At 39.1% G+C, this 18,560-nt stretch overlaps 1 protein-coding gene across 1 annotated transcript in view; it reads left to right on the top strand.

Moving 5' to 3' along the window:
• The first annotated feature begins 11,560 nt into the window (after nucleotides 1-11,560).
• REC114 (REC114 meiotic recombination protein) overlaps nucleotides 11,561-18,560 on the top strand; it is a 111,315-nt gene continuing 104,315 nt past the window's right edge. Inside the window, exon 1 of the mRNA XM_074284870.1 lies at nucleotides 11,561-11,959. Coding sequence (XP_074140971.1) covers nucleotides 11,822-11,959 — 138 coding nt within the window. The 5' untranslated portion in view covers nucleotides 11,561-11,821. The remainder of the gene's footprint in view (nucleotides 11,960-18,560) is intronic.

Here is an 18,560-nt window from a genome sequence, read left to right as displayed (position 1 = left end):
GAGAAGGAGAAGGAGAAGGAGAAGGAGAAGGAGAAGGAGAAGGAGAAGGAGAAGGAGAAGGAGAAGGAGAAGGAGAAGGAGAAGGAGAAGGAGAAGGAGAAGGAGAAGGAGAAGGAGAAGGAGAAGGAGAAGGAGAAGGAGAAGGAGAAGGAGAAGGAGAAGGAGAAGAAGAAGAAGAAGAAGAAGAAGAAGAAGAAGAAGAAGAAGAAGAAGAAGAAGAAGAAGAAGAAGAAGAAGAAGAAGAAAGAAAGAAAGGAGGGAGGAAGAAAAGGAGGAAGGGAAGGAGAGTAGATAATTGAACATATGCACTTTGGCAGTTGAATGAAAGAGATATTGGGGAAAGATGAGATAGAGCAATTAAAAATTTCTTGCAATCACAACGAAGGTAAAAAAATGATGGCCTCTATTAGGTCTAGGGTCATGGCTAAGTGAGTGGAGAGAATGAGACTCAGGATAGAACTATGTGAAAGTAGAAACTGTAAGTTTTGACAATAGATTAGATACGTGGAGTGAGTGTAAGTGAAGCATCAAAAATGACACCAAATCTATAAATCTGGGTTACTTTTTGGATATGTTTATCTTTCCATTTGATTGAAAACTCTTTAAAAAAACAAGATCTGTGTCTTTTTTTCACTTTGTATATTTCATATCAATTGTACAACAATGTCTTAGAGTGAGTACCTAAGAGATATCTATAGAATTAAATAGAAAACCATAACATGGATAAAATTTTATGGTTAAAAAATGAGATTGATCATAGCAGCAGCACTATCATTTCATAAATATCATTAAGGTTGCCCAACAAAAGACTACAACTATCCAACCAGGATATCTTTGTGTGGATGAGTATATTTATGCACACGATTAAGTTTAGATCTTCATGGAAAAGAGAGTAATGGTAATAATAGTAATAACAGCCAACATTTATACAACAAATCAAGATTTGAAAAGTGCTTTACTAATGTTATCTGATTTGATTCTAATCCCTGCAATACAGATGGGGAAACTGAGTCCAAAGGAAGTTAAGAAACTTGCTAACAAGTATCCAAGTCAGCATTTGAACTCAGGTTCTTCTAAAATTCCAGTGTGATTTTTCTCCCCCCCGAAAAAAACAATTTCTTCAAAATTAAGCGAAGACAATCGCAAATAAAAAGTCAATTTCACATTGTACCCAAACACCAAGAATTTAGGAAATCAATCTCAACTAGAGCTAATTTTTCTCTTTTCCCACTTCTACTCCCCCTCACCACCACCCACCTTCTCCCTTGATATATGGCCAACTCTTAATTGTCTCTGCCTACAGAAAAACAGCAGATCATCCTAAAGTCCTAGCCATCAGCACTTAATATATCATTCTAGTCACATACTTAGTACAATAAGATGACCTTCCCTGAGCACACTCCAGCTGGATGAATGGATCGTGGGAGAAGGGAACCTAGGAATATGTGTGGGTAATTCACGCATAGATCATTGAACACTGTTCAGCATTTCTCTGGTTCCTCAGTATTTCTCTGGCATTTGGACCAAGAGATGAAGGTCTATGATTAGAAAAGATGAATCAGAATCCCTTCAACTATCTTTCAGACCACTTTTATGAAGAGTATGCTCAGGGCATTTAGTAGAGGTTAAGGGTAGGACCCAGAAGGTCCCTGCTCTCAAGATGTTTATAGTCTTATAGTCTAGAAGGAGATATAAAGATAACATCTAAGAACTATAATGTCCTAATGTCATAGAGCTAGACCTGGATGGGAATTTATAGATTGACTGTTCTAAAAGAGGCAGATCTGGAATGGGACCAGAGAGATAAATTTCCCTAAGATTATACTGGTGAGTAACACAGAGAATTCAAATCCAAATCCTTTCACTTTAAATCCAGCATTTTTTCTACTGCACCATAAAAATATATTTACAAATAATGGACTTGTTTTAAAAATCAAAGATCAATCTGCAGAAATGTAACAACAATCAGTAAAAGTTATTGAGTTGTTTTAGTTGTACCCTTCACTCTGTGACTTCATTTAGAATTTCTTGGCAAAGACATTGATAGCATAGTTTATCATTTCCTATTCCGCTCATTTTACAGATAAGGAAACTATGCAAACAGGAGTAAGTGATTTGTCCAGGGTCACATAGCTAGTAAATATCTGAGAACAACAATAATAGAGTGGTCTAAAGTATGGAAAACACCTTACACAGGTTATTTCATGTGAGAAACATAATAACTTTTCAATTCTTAGTTCTGAAGCTCTGATCAGATCACTTCCCTAGTCCTAGATACCACACACAGTTTAAGACTGCATTTGGGTTTATTTTGGTTGCCAGGTCATACCTATATTGAGATTAACGTCAACTAAAATTCCTGAATTTTTTTCGGATGAAGTTTTATCTGACCAAACATCTCCTATACTTGTGAGACTTCACCTTCATCCCTACTCAATTTCATCTTGTTAGATCTGTTCTAGCTTGGTGAGAATGTTTTGGATGCAAACTCTATCATGAAACTGGTTTACTATCCTCTCCAGCACCCAAATGTAGCCAAAATGAATTTTTTTGTCCTGTCCTCTGCAGAGATAAGTGTTGTTAATTACCGTTTGTGTATGTCAGGTTTGGTATATCTAAAGTAGTGCATGAAATTCCCTGCCTCCCCTGCTTCTCATCTTGAGATTAAACTGTTGCCATTTCCTTTTAGTCTCTATTTTTGACATTTAACCCAACCTTGCAAACATTCACCTCCAAATAACCATCCTACAACACATATTTATCATCAGCCCACCCACCACAGAGCTGATATAAACGAAAGGAAGGTAGCATTTTTCACTACTCATTCTGTCCTTTGTCAAGCAGAGATCATCCGTCACCAGTATAAGCAGACTGAAATACTTCGGTTTTCCTGAAATGGATCAGTATCTCCTGCATGTGGCAGAGATAGACTGAAAACATTCCAGATAATTGCTTTCTAACAGTGCATGTTAACGTGCCATTAGAGGCACAAAGGTTACTATATAAAAACATTCCTTCCTTACCCAACATCCCAGGACAAGGTGCCTTTGAGTCACATATCCTGGCTTGCCTTATACAAAGAAGTTGTTTTTTTTTAATGCATGAGTAATTTTAATTTTTTTTAACATTATCCCTTGTATTCATTTTTCCAAATTTTCCCTTCCCTCCCTCTACTCCCTCCCCTAGATGACAGGCAATCCCATACATATTACATGTGTTACAGTATAACCCAGATTCAATATATGTGTGTAAATCCAATTTTCTTGTTGTATGGTAAGAATTGGATTCCGAAGGTATACATAACCTGGGTAGAAAGACATTAGTGCAAACAGTTTACATTCACTTCCCAGTGTTCCTTCTCTGGGTGTAGCTGTTTCTGTCCATCATTGATCAGCTGGAAGTGAGTTGGCTCTTCTTTATGTTGAAGATTTCCACTTCCATCAGAATACATCTTCATACAACATTGTTGTTGAAGTGTATAATGATCCCCTAGTTCTGCTCATTTCATTCAGTATCAGTTGATGTCAGTGTCTCCAGGCCTCTCTGAAATCATCCTGCTGGTCATTTCTTACAGAGCAATAATATTCCATAACATTCATATACCATAATTTACCCAACCATTCTCCAGTTGATGGACATCCATTCATTTTACAGTTTCTAGCTACTACAAAGAGAGCTGCCACAAACATTTTGGCACATACAGGTCCCTTTCCACTCTTTAGTATTTCTTTGGGATATAAGCCCAGTAGTAGCACTGCTGGATCAAAGGGCATGCACAGTTTGATAACTTTTTGGGCATAATTCCAAATTGCTCTCCAGAATGGCTGGATTCTTTTACAACTCCACCAACAATGCATCAGTGTCCCAGTTTTCCCACATCCCCTCCAACATTCATCATTATTTGTTCCTCTCATCTTAGCCAATCTGACAGGTGTGTAGTGGTATACAAAGAAGTTTTATTCTGGTGAACACTACAGGAATTGACATGGCTCTGGGGGAATGGGGACAATCCTCTTCCACTTCATCCCAAATTTCCAGAGCTATCAGTAAAGACTCAGCTGCAGACCACATCTGGAATACAGGTAGATCCCCTAGGGCATAATGAACCCCCTGAAGTGGTAGTATTATTTGAATTCCCAACACATATTCCACTGGGAAGGAACCAATTTTCCTATCTGAGGTAATTATAACTTGGAATCGTGTGAATTTGAATACAGGAGGCTTCTTCTAGGAGTTCACTATTCACATTAATTGTCATCAGGCTGTATTACGTTCCATGCTGGGAACCATATTTCAGGAAGGACATTAAGATGTGAGAGGATAATGAAGGAAGATAATAAGGATAGTTAGGGGATTGGTACAAGAATGAGTTGGAGAAATTGGGAGATATTTAGCCTGTAGAAGAAAAAACTCAAGGGATAAAGGGGAGAATAACTTGTTTCAAGCTTTTGAAAGGAATCATTATCTAACATGTAACCTCTCTGGCCTCAGTTTCCTCATCTGTAAAATGAGGAGAATACCATAAAATAGTAACTCCTTATTAAGGATGTTGTAAAGCTCAAATATTCATGGAAAGTGCTATGAAAATCTTGAACTGATAGATAAATGCCATCTATAATTACTACTCCTACTAATTCCAAATTATACCACAATTTTAGGTCTGCAAAGCACTCTCTGCAAAACAGTTCTGTTTGATAGATGTTTTGTCCCAATTTGTAGATAAGGTAATTAAAAATTAAAGAAAGGAAGTGATTTAAAGGTTATTCAGTCAAAGCTAAAGGCTTCAAATCCTTGATCATGAAATGGAGGTGATCATGGGCTCTTGAAGAGTGCTTGCTCTATCAAGTCCTTCTAGAAAGGCTTTAATGATTAATAATAAGGCTAATCATAATAATGGTAGCGGAGAGAATTTACATAGCACTTTAGGGTCTACAAAACACTTTACATGACCTATCTTATTTGATCTTTATAATAACTGTATAAAATTTCCATTTTAAAGATTAGGAAACTGAGGCTGAGCCAATTTTGAAATGTTTTGTCCAGCATGTATATATGTATTGTATTTAACTATACTTTAACATATTTAACATATGTTGGTCAACCTGCCATCTGGGGGAGGGGGTGGAGGGAAGGAGGGGAATAATTGGAACAAAAGGTTTTGCAAATTGTCAATGCTGAAAAATTATCCATGCATATATCTTGTAAATAAAAAGCTATAATAATAAAAAAAATAAATGTTTTTTCCAGCTCACACAAACAGTAAGTGTCAGGCATGGCTTGAACAACGATCTTCCTGCCTCCACATCTAGCACTCTAAACACTGCACCACCTAGCTGTCCATATGCAGGTCCTAGGGGTAAATAAAGTTTTTATTTGTCTGAGGACCAGCATAACTAAGTTCATCATCCAAGAGTTTCATTATCCAAGGATGGCCTCTGGGAAGATTAGGTTTTGGCCTCTGCAAATCTCAACCTATGTACTAGGGCCAGATGAGTGACAATCTGTATGGATTGGATGATTCTTGTTGGAATAAAAAGATTCCCTATATTTGGGTTTTTAGCTTTTATTGTTCCACAGACCCCTTTAACAGTCAGTCTGATGAGATGAACAGGTGCCTTTTCAGAATAAGGTTTTTAAATATATAAAAGGAAATATATAGAGTTACAAAGGAAACCAATTATATTGAAATAATCATCAAACTATTTTAAAAAGAAAAACAAATTGATTCACCCCATGTTTAAACCCCTGTTCTTAGTTATTAAGTTTATGTGGGATTAATGATCATTAACTCCCAGAGTTAGCTGTTAAATTATTTGTAACTGAAGGCCTAGGAATCTCTGCCCTTCACTTGAATGACTTAAGCACCCACTGATGTTCATTTAATAACTATTTCTGAACTTGAGACTCTCCAGGGGAGATAGTCATTGATAGGGTCATAAAAGAGTGGGAGGGGTTCCTGGAAAGGACCTCAGAAACCATCTGAGATTTCCCAGAGGCAGCTCAGTTTGGGGCAATTTCACTGGCTTCACTACTTTCCATTTGGTCCAATAAGGATTCCTTTTACATATGAGTAACTAAGAGAAATTAGGTGTCTTTTCCAAACCCATACTCTTAAGCTATAAGTATGAGAAGAGGGAATGTGAACCCAGAGGCAAAGAAGGTAAGATAGGGTGCTGTTCAATCCTGACAGGGTTGGATTTATAGATATGCAAGACACTGATTCAATCATTTTATTAACTTTAACATTTCCCCCAACTCAATCTTTTGGACAAATACTTTTCATAGGTGGGTGTTACTTTGAACAGATATTTTCCTAACTGTGCATATGCAAATCAGTTATTTAAGTTATTTATTCATTTAAGAAGGGAATAAACATTTATATAGCATCTACTGTGTACCAGGCACTGTGCCAGAGTAGGCACTTTACAAATATTGTCTCATTTGATTTTCATAACAATCTTGGGAGATAGGTGCTATTGTTATATCCATTTTACAGTTGAGAAAAATGAGGCAGATGTTACCTAGAGTCACCCAGCTAGTAAGTGACTGAGAGAGGATGTGAAGTCACATCTCCCCAACTCCAGGGTCAAATGCTCTATCCATTGCTCCAGGAGCTTCTTTCTCTGTAGACCAGACCCTTCATCTAATGGATTAGAAAACCAAGGCCAAAGTCCATTGTCACAAAATCAGTAAACATGAATTTGAAGGCTTTGCCTCCCAATCCAAAGTCCCTTCCATTATTTCTGTTCTATAATTCTCCCCTGAACTGTTTGGAAATAAATTCCCTTGTAAAACATCTAAGAAGTCAATGAAGAGAGGAAGAAGAGAAGGGAAGAAGGAAATTCACCAACCAAGATGGCAGAAAAGCTAGGAGATGGCAAAAACTCAGGTACTACTTGCCTGGCTGGTACAAATGTGGTAATTTGCTATAAGATGAGGGGGGTACTTACAGGGAAGTTGAATAAGGAAAGACTAGGCCATGTAGCACTGCCCACACACATACATGCTACATAAGTATGTGACACAAGCATGTCCAACACACCTGAATGATGTGACTGCCAAATTCCCACAACACTCACATGCATGTGCATTATACCTGGCATTATACAACATGAATGATGTAGCTGCAAAATTCCCACAAAACACGCATGTATGTCCAACACGTCTATGCATTATGCACCATGAATGATGCAGTTGCACAATTCTTACAACACATACATGCATATGCATTATTCCTGTTCATTGTACATCATGATATGCATCATACCTGTTCATGTGCATATATGATGTATGCAAATGGTTTACATTCACACACCTGCGTGAGCATGCACCCACATATACATCCATGTGTACACCAACACATATAAATTCACAAGGGCCCTGATTTCAGATCCAGATCTGAAGGAAGTTCAAAAAGTCCCCCAAATGTTTTTCCTGAGTAAAGCATTTATTCTACTGAGGGAGAATTGGCCTGGGTCTTCCCTTCATTTCACCAAGAAGAAAACAAATAATTAGGCTTGTTAGTAGATGGCAAAGATCTTGAGTGTCCCAAGCAAAGAGTGAATAATGAAGAGTATCTTCCAGCTCATCCTCCAGCTGCCTCCTGAGTCTGCCGGGAGTGATTACATTATACTGATTACATTAGAAATGACAAAATCTCTAGTCTTACTGGCTATCTCATTGGGATATTCTGAAAAAAGTTTTGTGGCCTCTGCGAGAAAAATTAGTCCAGAGAGAGATGTCCATGGTAGGGTCTGGGAGGAAGCATGTGGAAAGATGGGGGCTGATTTCCCTTAATTCCCAAGATCTTCACTTCCACATGAGGGCAGAAGAATCAGAAGAGACTGAAAGCCCTGAATGGTGAAAGCCTTGGAAGGATCCTAGATATCAACCCCCTTATTTTGTATCTGAGGACATCAAGAGGGAGGAAGTCACTTGTCCAGGATTTATGACAATCCTGGGACTAGACTTTTCACCTCTCATAAGAGAGGCTCCCAGAACCTAAATCTTTTTCTTATGTGGATTTGATTGTTTAGAATCTATTATCTTTAAAGGAGAATTGGGAACATCTGCATGATATTATTTCTACCATATTATTTCATTCTCTAAGAGGGTGATTTCAGGCTTTTTGTCTTGCAGGCTTGACCTGAGCTTTGCCTCAGGATAATTTGCCTCAGTGGCATCTCTTGACTGGGAAGGGGGAAGCACTTGTACTGAATCTCAGCATCTTTGGGCATATGACAGGTGCTGGACACTGGGAACCTGCAGCTGGGCGTCTGACAGCAGCAGCCCGGGACCAATGGACCGCAAGCCTTTAGGACCAGTGTCAGATGGTAAGGAGGCAGCCATGCAAGGGACCCGTTCCCTTCCTCCCTGCCACCAGCAGGCTAAAAAGGGCTGTTTCTACCGTGAAGGCAGCAGGAACAGACAATATCTGCTCTGGAGAGCAGAAATCTGGAGCTGAAGAGGACTTTGGCCTGACCCTCAAATTTTGCAGATGAAAACAGAGGAATAGGAAAGTGAAATACTTTGTTCAGCATCATAAAGGGTCATATCCAACTCCTCTTATTTTCTATACTATTTTTCGTTCAGCTATTGTCCAACTCTTTGTGTATTTGGGGTTTTCTTGGCAAAAATACTGCAATGGTATGCTATTTTCCTATTCCAGCTCATTTTACAGATAGGGAAACTGAGGCAAACAGGAGGAAATGACTTATCCAGAGTCACACAGCCACTAAATGTTTGTGGTCACAATTGAACTCAGGAATATGAGTTTTTCTGACTCCATGCACTATGGCACCCCTAGAAGCCCCCAAATTGCTTCTATGACCAATCCAATGGTAGTGACCACCATAAGAGTTTGCATCCTTCAAGTAGCCCTCTAGAACAAAGGAAGAGAAAGCATCAAATTCTTCTTTGTCCTTCCTTGTATAAAAATATTCATTTATAAGAGAAATGATGGATACCATTGCCAAGAGACCATGGACAAAATACTTCAGCTCTCAGCCCCAATTTCTCATCTGTAAAAATGATATCGTTAAGCTAGTCAGAGCTTCTTAAACTATTTCCACTCACAGCCCCTTTTCACTGGAGAAATTTTTACATGACCCCAGGTAAATAGGTATATAAAACACATAAATCAAGCATTTATTGATAATAAATCATAATATCACAACCTTTGCATTCAGTTATGATACCCCATATGAAGTCATGAACCAGAGTTTAAGACGCTGGAGGCTAAATGGCCTATAAAAATCCCACAATTTTAAATCTCTGATCCTATGACATTACCCTATCCTGAACTATCGTCTGAGAAATTTCAGAATTTCAGTAATGTCTAGATACACACAGAATTAGGTAAAAAAATAAAATCTCTATTTATATTTACAAAATTATATCTATCTATCTATCTATATATATCTTGTATAAATGCTAGGGGATTGTGCATATATAAAATGATACAAACTTTATTCTACTCCTTGAAAAAGCAAAAATACATAAAAGAACTCATAACTCATAAGAAATCACTAAATTCCATGTACCTAATTCCTCATCTCTGAAAAGAAGAGGAGGATAGGAGCTATCTGCTTTGTTTCTAGATGTTTACTACCACAAAATGTGCTGCTATGAATATTTTAGTATTAAGTGGGGTCTTTCAGTCTTTAACTGATTGGGTCAGATCTATATAGAAAATTTAGTCACGTTTTGTTTTTTTACTCAATAGTATTTTATTTTTCTAATTACATGTGAAGATAGATTTCAGCATTTATTTTTGTAAGATTTTGAGTTCCAGATTTTCTTTTCTCCCTCCCTTTTTCCCAAGAGAACAAGCAATTTGATATATGTTATATATGCACAATTGTTTTAAACAAATTTCCTCCTTAGTTATGGTATGAAAGAAAAATCGGAACAAAAATGAAAATGTTTGGTTTAATTTTATATGCTAACAATATTCTTTGTATATTTCACTATGTTTCTCGGTGTATTTCACTGTCCCTTCTTTGTTCTGTATGAAGTTGGATACATGTGTTGTCTCCCTTCTAGCTTATAAACTCCATGAAAGCAGACTTGCTTATTCATCCCAACAGGGTCTTGTAATAATAATAATAATAATAGAGATTTATGTAGTATTTCGTATTCATGAGCTCGTTTGGAACCCATGATAAGACTGGTTATACAGATATATTCATTATTCCCACTTTACAGATGAGCCTTCAGAGAAATATAAGGTAAACATTAAAAAGCAATTATGGGGGACTCAAAAAGGTCAAACCATTTACTTCTCATATTTGAAAATATTAGCAGTATTCTTATTACTGTCATCATTATTTAGGAAGGTTGAAAGAAAGCCGAGGCGATTAAAAAATAAAGCTGCATGTAGAGGGGACTTACAGTAGTAATCGTGATCTCAGACAGAGTTAAAGATAAAATAGATGTAATCAAAGAGGAAAATAGACAAAGCGTTTGTGGGTCAGTGATATTATTTAATATTGTTTCAGACCATCTAAAATAACTAGATACTACAAAATACCTGCCAGAAAAGACGTAAGAACTATATGAATATACACATACAAGGGAACTCAGATGTAAATAACTGAAGTGATATTTTTAGTTCATGGGAAGGTAAAGACAACATAATCTTTAAAATTAGAATTTTACCTACTACAAATATCCGGTGCCATCCCCATTAAAGTGCTGAAAGTTGTTTTACTGAGTTAGCAATAATAATAATAATAACAACATGATCAAGAATTTCAAAAGAAACCAAGGGGAAAAAAGGCATAAAGGACCTTAAACTATATTAGAAGGCGAGAGCAGTGTTGGATGGCTCCTCTCTAACCAACCTGATTTAAGGACACATGAAGGATCTGGGTTTAAGAGTGACTAGAGTATTAAACTGGGAGCCAGGAAGAACTTAAAAAAAAGGCGCAGGTCTCCGCGGGCGTCCAGGGCGCCTCCACCGTCCAGATCCACGTCTGCCACCGGACCCAGAGGCTGTGGCGGAAAGTGAGGCGGGTGACCCGGCCGGGCCTCCTCCCTTCGGGCCAGTCACACTCCGTCACCTCCCCGAAGTCCTGGGCTTCTAGAAGAGCGAAGAACAACAATAAGCCTCAGATACTAACTAGCTGTTGCCTGAAGTCAGTCACGTAATTTCTGTTTCCTCAGGGTCCTCAAACGTTTAACTAGGGGCCAGTTCGCTGCCCCTCCGACTGTGGGAGGCCGGCAGCGGTAACTACAGAAGCTCACAGTCTCCGCCCTCAGCCCCTTTGCCATAACCGCACAACGGTCCTCAGCGGGCTGTGGTTTGAGAACCTGGTGTAGATGTTTATTTCAAACCCTCCTCCCCTCGGGTTCACCCCGCACTCTTCACGAAGTACTCTCGGATGTAGCGGGCCGCTCCAAGCACTGGCCATGGTCACGTGAGGGAGGCTCATTTCTACCTGGTCTTCCTTCGGGCCCACAGAAAATCCCACCTTCCACCGTCCCGTGCTCCTGGGTTCTACTGACTTCCCTCCCTTAATCTCTATCCATCCTGCAGGGAGCGGGGTTGTACCTGCTTCCTCACCAGACTGGATGCGCCCGCGGGGCTGCCCCTTCAGCACCCTCAGCTCACGGTGCCGCACGTGCTGGAGCCACGTGCGCACTTTCCCGGTCCAGGAGGCGCGTGCCCAGGAGGCGGCTTTTCATTGGCCGCCCTCAGGCCGGGAGGCGGTGCCAGGACGAGCTCGCTCCGGGATTGGCTGGCTACGGGACCGGGCTGGGCGCTGGGGTCCGGGAAGACTAGGGCGAGACTGGGAGACCGAAGTGGACCCCTGTGGCCATGGCGCAGACCCTGAAGGCTCCGGCCTCGGAGCAGTGGCCCCTGAAGCGCTACGGCCGCTTCGTGCCCGCGGGCACCGACCGCTTCGGGGCTGCCGCCGAGGCGCAGTCCGACTCGGAGTCCTCGACCTCTTGGAAGGTGAGGGGCTGGCGAGTCTGGGGGGCTTCTCCCCGCCGGAGTGACCGAGTTAGGGAAAGGGCTGGGCCCGGGCGCGTCACTTAACTTTGGCCTCCTCGGTGTTCAGTGGGGGTATTGAAGTCGCTTTTTCAGGGCAGTGAGGAAAATGAGGCCTTACAATACAAATACCGAATAATACATTATTAACATCATGTGCGCATGCGTTATTACATTTCATAGCACTATGTATACAGCCTGTGACTCACCAATATATCTGGGAAATTCACAAAAACAGATATTGTTCATTCGTTTAAGTTGTCCCCACTCCCCGGGTTCCCCTTGGGGTTCTCTTGGCAGGGTTCCTGGAATGGTTTTTCACTTCCTAAAAATCCATTTTACAGATGAGGAAACTGAGGCAGAAGGCGCTACGTGGCCTGCCCGGGCTCATACACCCGGGAGGGTCTGAGGCGGCATTTGCACTCAGGTCTGACTTCCTGCCTCTCTTCGCGGCGCCACCTCGCGGCCCAATATGCGTATACATCTACTTATGAAACAAAATATACTAATCCAAATGAGTATTCACATAAATTAACATAAAAGAGAATATTGCTATCAATATAAAATATAATTAAAAATAGTATTAAATGTAATTTCGTTCATATAACCATACTTATGAACAGCTGCATTGAAACATATTTTGAATTTTGTTGAATATTGACTATATTTTAATAAATATATAAATTGTGTTCAATATCTCTATAAACTTACAAATATGTGGATTACTTGCTGAGCAGGGGAAAGGGGGAAGGGAGGAAGGAAGGGAGAAAAAAGTTGGCACGCAAGGTGAATGTTGAAAATTATTTATGCATATGTTTTGAAGAGAAAAAGTTTTAACTAAAAGAAAATGATATTCTATTGGGAGACTAAAACACAAGTAAATAAATACATTTACGTGTAAATGATAGCTTTTATTATTAAAATCATCTCTCACTCCCTCAAGACAGCCATTCTGTAGCAAGGTTTTGTTTTCTACCTTCACATCAGAAGTCCCCTTGGGTCTCACAGCTCCCAGTTTGCTGCAGACTCTCATCCCCTCCAGGGAATTTGGAGCGGTGCCCAAAAGGCTATTAAACTTTGGGGACCCTTTTTAATACCCCTTTTTAATACTTACGTGCCAAATTGTTCTCCAGAATGGTTAGAGCAGTTCACAATTCCACCAGCAGTGCATTAGTGTTCCAATCTTTCTACTTTTTCTCCAGCATTTGTTATTTGTTAATCTCAGCAACAAAACCTCTTACTTTACTGTTGGATAAAATAGATTTCTGCATACAAACGAGAGTTCTCTCCCTCTTCTTTTCCATTTTCTTCCTCACTGTAAACACTCTTCTTTGGATGCATCTGTTATATGAAAGAATTTCCCCCTTCTTCCTCGCCCTTTTCTTCTCCCAATGCATCCCTCTTCATCAAACCTCCATTTTTTTTTTAGATCATCCTAACATAATCTACGCGATGCCTCCTTCTAACTGCCATAATAGTGACAAAATTCTCAGGAGTTATGTGCATCATCTTTGCATAAGGAATGTAAACAATTTAATCTCCTTAAGTCCATTATGATTTTTTTCATGTTTACCTTTTTGTGCTCATTGAAACGTCTGATTTTCTTTTTAATCTCTGTTCTTTTCATCAGGAATTTAAAAAATTCCTCTCTTTTATTAAATATCCATTTTATCTCCCTGAACGATTGTACTCAGTTTTTGCTAGTTAGTTTGTTCTTGGTTAGAATCCTATCTCTCTTGGTTCCTAGAATATAAGATTCTAAGTCCTCCACTCCTTTATTGTTTAAACTGCTAAATCTCATGTGATCTGGACTGTGACTTCTCAGTATTTGAATAGCCTTTTTTACTTCTTTCAGTATTTTCTTCCTTAATCTATAATCTCTCAAATTTAGCAATTATATTCCTGGGAGTTTTCGTTCTGGGATCTCTTTCAGGAGATCCTGAAAGTATCTGTATCCTTAAAAGATTTTTTTAAAAAAAGAAAAAAGTACTTGCAGAAACATATTTATACCATCTCTTTTTGTGGAGACAAAGAATTGGAAATTAAGGGAATGACCATCAATTGGAGACTAGCTAAACAAATTATTGTAATGGAATACTATTGTGTTGTAGGAAATGGTTTCAGAAAAACCTGGGAAGACAAATATGAACTGATGCAAAATAAATAGAATCAGGATAATATTGTATATAGGAACAACAATATTGTAATGATAATCAGCTGTGAAAGACTTAGCAATTTTGGTCAATACAGTGATTCAAGATAGTTCCAAAGTCCTCGTGGCAAAAAATGCTTTTCACCTTCCGAGAGAAAATTGGTGAACTTTGAGTACCAGATTGAAGCATATTGTTTCACACTTTATTTTTCTTGCTTTTTTGCAAATGGCTAATGTGGAAATATGTTTTTCATAACTTCATATGTATAATGGGTATCATGTGTCTTGCCTTTTCATTGAGTGGGGGAGGAATATAAATAATTTGATACTGAAAATTAAAAAAATAAGAATATTAGTCCATTTTCAACACAGCCTATTCTGCTTGCTCTGTATGTTTTTTTAAACCTTGTTTTCTATTTTTCTTGTAGTTATATATGACTTTGCAGGGCAAATTATTCTTGGTTGTAAGCCTGCATGTCTTTTGTTAAGCTTCCAGGTCTTGTGTGAGTCTGACTAGAGTTCCTTACTATATAACCTATTTTTTTTCTGGATGATTGTAGTAATTTTTCTTTGATGTAGATTTCTTCTAGATATTCATGTACTATTTTTTCCCTTTGAGTCTCTGCTTGTAATTGTTACAGAATTATTCTACTTTGGGGGCATCTCTAGGCTCATAATCTAAAAAATATATTGTGGGCTTTTCTCCGATTTGCCAATTTTTCCATCTTTAGAGCTTGAATGGAGGCTTTCTGTCAGGGTTGGGGTAATCAGCCCTATTTGGTATTGAGAGAAGTCCGCCAGATTTTTGTGCTGTTCTCCTGAGTCTCAGGGTTAGGTTCTGTTTGGATCTTTAAGGTTCTGAATGTTGGGTCAACAAGACCTTCCAGAGGCTATACTTCTTCATGGCGCATCTGATACTCTGGGAGGTTCTTGGGAACAATATCTTTTCTGACAATCTCTTTCAGGACTTTTTGCTGACTTTATGCAGTTTTTTATGCAATTATGGAGACCTTATGCAAGTAATTCACTTATTTATTTTAGTTGGTTTTGGACTTTTCCATTGTCAGTCAGGTCAGTCATCAAGTATATATGTTACAGGGACTGTGCTTGACACTGTACATACAAATACAAACATTAAATAGTCTTTACTTTCAAGGAACTTACATGTCAGTGAAGGAGCACAAATATTAAATAAATAAATGCAAGTATATATAAAATATTCAGATATAAGGTATGTTGGAGGTAGATAACTAGCTATTGGGGTAATCAGGAAGAGCTTCATGCAGATCATTCTTAAGCTTCACTAAAAAGGAAGAAAGGGAAAGACTATATGAGGGGTTATTTTAACCTAAGTACATTTCAGGATGTAAAGGCTGGGTAAAGGCTGGGAGATGGGAGATGAAGTGTGCTGGGTAAGGAACAGAGAGAAAGCCAGTTTGGCTGCATCGTCCCACAAGGCAATATAGGTTGAAGTCATATTGTGTAGTACTTTAAAAGTGAAACCCAGAAATTGATTATTGGGCCTAGAGTCAGGAAGAAGCCAGGGGAATATTTGGTTAAGTAGGAGAGTTGTGGTCCTATCTGCACTAAGAAAAATTAGTTTGTTGACAGTGTATTGAATGAACTGGAGTGCTAAAAGCTTAGAAACAGGGAGATCTGTTGGAATACACAGGAGCCACCTGACATTGGCTGCTGGAGATCCAACCCAGAACAGATCTCCTCTTGTAAGAGGATGAAGCAAGGACACTGAGAGGTCTCTCCTCTTCCCTCTGCCTCCAGTTTATCTCATTCCCAGTCTGCAACACCTGTGTCAGCAAAGGCTGCCCTCCTTCAGATGCTATGATCCACAGCTGTGGAGGCTCTGAGAGAATTGACCTGTCTCTTAACAGAGATCAGTGCTTTGCTGTTAGCAAAGTAATTTTTGTGTATTTGTGTTTTCTTTTTTTTGGAGTAAGGATTTCTTACCCCTCTTTAGACAGGCTGGAGGCATTAAAAGATGTAATGGATAGTGTCCTGGCATTTTCAGTCAGGAAGACCCAAGTTCAAACTACAGACTCTAGGAAAGTCACTTAACCTCTGTCTGCATCAGCTTCTTCTGTAAAATGGAGAAAATAATAGTTCCTACTTTCCATGTTTGTTATTAAAACAAAAGGCATTTGTAAAGTGTTTTGCATATCTTACAAGTACAACATAAATACTAGCTATTATTTTTATTAAGAGAGACTTTTCAAGCTACTTTTCCTTCTGTCATTCTGAAATGTCTGGTAGAGGATTGGGACAAAGAAGACCCCGTGTGGACCAGATGCTAGGCTGTTACCCCTGCCTACTTCTGCTGAGGAGCTCCCTGCCTCCTCTTGCTAGTTGCATTGTCCCAACTTCTACCTGAAGCTGCTATGGTATTGCCACATTTGTAATGGGCAGTGAGAGGAGACAGCCTTCCCTAGTAAATTTAGTAGCATTTTGAAAATGAAGCCTTGAACTTTTCATGAAAATTACAGGTGCAGATTGAGCCTGTAAGAGAAAACTTCCCCGGGGTGTACCTCTTATCAGAGCGTAGAATCCAGATTTAGATCTAGTGGGATCATTTAGTTTCACTCTCCACATCCTCTCCCCTTGTCCTGATGACAGTCAACTTACCTGAACCCTGGCCTTGGCTGCCTTTTCTATTTACCTTCTCTGCTTCTGTTTTGCTAAATCATGCTGGAAGGAATCACACTGGTGCATTACGTGTCCACTAGTTCCAGGTTCATTTGGGCCTTCAGGCTGCCCGGCACCCCGTTTATTATTCCCTGCTTGACTTTCACAACCTATGCAGTAGCTGTTCTAAACAGTTTCATCTCTCCCACGCCCCTTATTCAGCCCTCTTTCTTTTCTCTCTCAGATAGTCTTGACAGGTAGTTTGTTGACAAGAAGATACAAAGAAAGAAGTGAAAATTAGTCTTCAGCTTCAAGGCCCGTAATTTCTGTTGGAGAAGACAACATGTATGTAGCTGGGTGCAAATAAAGTAGATGAGAGAGATCATTTTAGGGGAACAGAGTGATGGACAAACCGGGACAGGTTTTACTTAGAAGGTAGTACATTAACTGAGCCTTGAAAACTGGGGCTTCTAGACAGTGCCAGGTACAAGGGAATGGAGATGAGAGGGGGGACTGTCAGGTATGAGGAACAAGAGCAAGAAGGCACCAAAGAGTGTGTAATAAGGCTAGAAAGATAGATTGGGCCAGGTGCTAAAGGACTTTAAGTGCCAAAAAGAAAAGAATGTTTTAGTAATCTTTGAAGAAGGCAGACATAAGTGTGATTATTGTTCCCCAAGAAAGTTTATCTTTAAATGGGAGAGATGTCAAGATATGAGAAAGGCAAGGCAAGAAATGAATGTGGGAAATCACAGAGGGGGACAGATTGCAGCGTCCTGATTAACTCTGCAGGTAGTTTCACTCTACAGAGAAACAAAAGAATTGGTTACTGAATTAAATGTGAGCCCAGAAAGAACTGCTTCTGTTATTCCAGCCAAATGGGATTGCCTACTTAGTCCAGGATATAACCCTTTAGCATTCTCACAAAGAACCAAAAGAAATGGAAAATGGCAAACGGTCTATAGATGAGCTCCCTTTGTAATATGGATTCTGATGCTTCCCAGTCATTCAGGTAAAGACAAGCTCAGGCCACATTCTTTAAAGACTCATTATTTACCCATTGCCATCAGTTGTGACCATTTGTAGGAAGAACTAGATCGGTAGCTAAATTTAGAATTCTACTATAAAATAAGATAATACACAGATATCTCAAGCCCCCAAATCCAGGGAAGGTGGCCTAAGAGAACACTTTCTGCGAAATGCTTTTCTAGCTACATTAATTTTGTCCTTTTAGTTTCATGTAATCAAAGTTCCCTGTTTTATCTTTTGTAATTGCTACTATCCCTTGTTTGATTAAGAATACATTGCCTGCCCAACATGTAAGAAATAGACAATTAGCTAATCTTTTTTTGTAATACAATTTTTAATATTAAAGTCATAAATCATTTAGAATCATTGTGGAATTTAGTGTCAGGTGTTTTTGTACAGAATTAGTTCCCAGATATTCTTTCCTTCCTCAAATATTGACTCCATCACTATCCCATAGTTCCTCCCAATAACATCTTGGACTGATTGAATCCTGGGACTGACATAGGATGACATTTCTCATGCCTTTTCCCAGTGTGGGGACCCTTGGTCTTCACAATAATATTGGATCTTATTGAGACTAGGTCCTTTGTTTGTAAAACTTTTTTAGTAGTGTTTATAAAGAGAAATGTCTTTCAGTAGTTTTGGGTTTGGTATTGGGCCATAAGAGTGACAAAGTGGATAGAACTCCAGGTAGGGAGTTCTTTCTCATCTTTCTGAGTTCAAATGCAGCCCAAGACACTAGCTGTGGGA

This window comes from Sminthopsis crassicaudata, chromosome 2 (genome assembly GCF_048593235.1).
Source record: "Sminthopsis crassicaudata isolate SCR6 chromosome 2, ASM4859323v1, whole genome shotgun sequence".
In the NCBI taxonomy this organism is placed as follows: Eukaryota; Metazoa; Chordata; class Mammalia; order Dasyuromorphia; family Dasyuridae; genus Sminthopsis; species Sminthopsis crassicaudata.
This window is presented reverse-complemented; position numbering and strand designations above follow the sequence as displayed.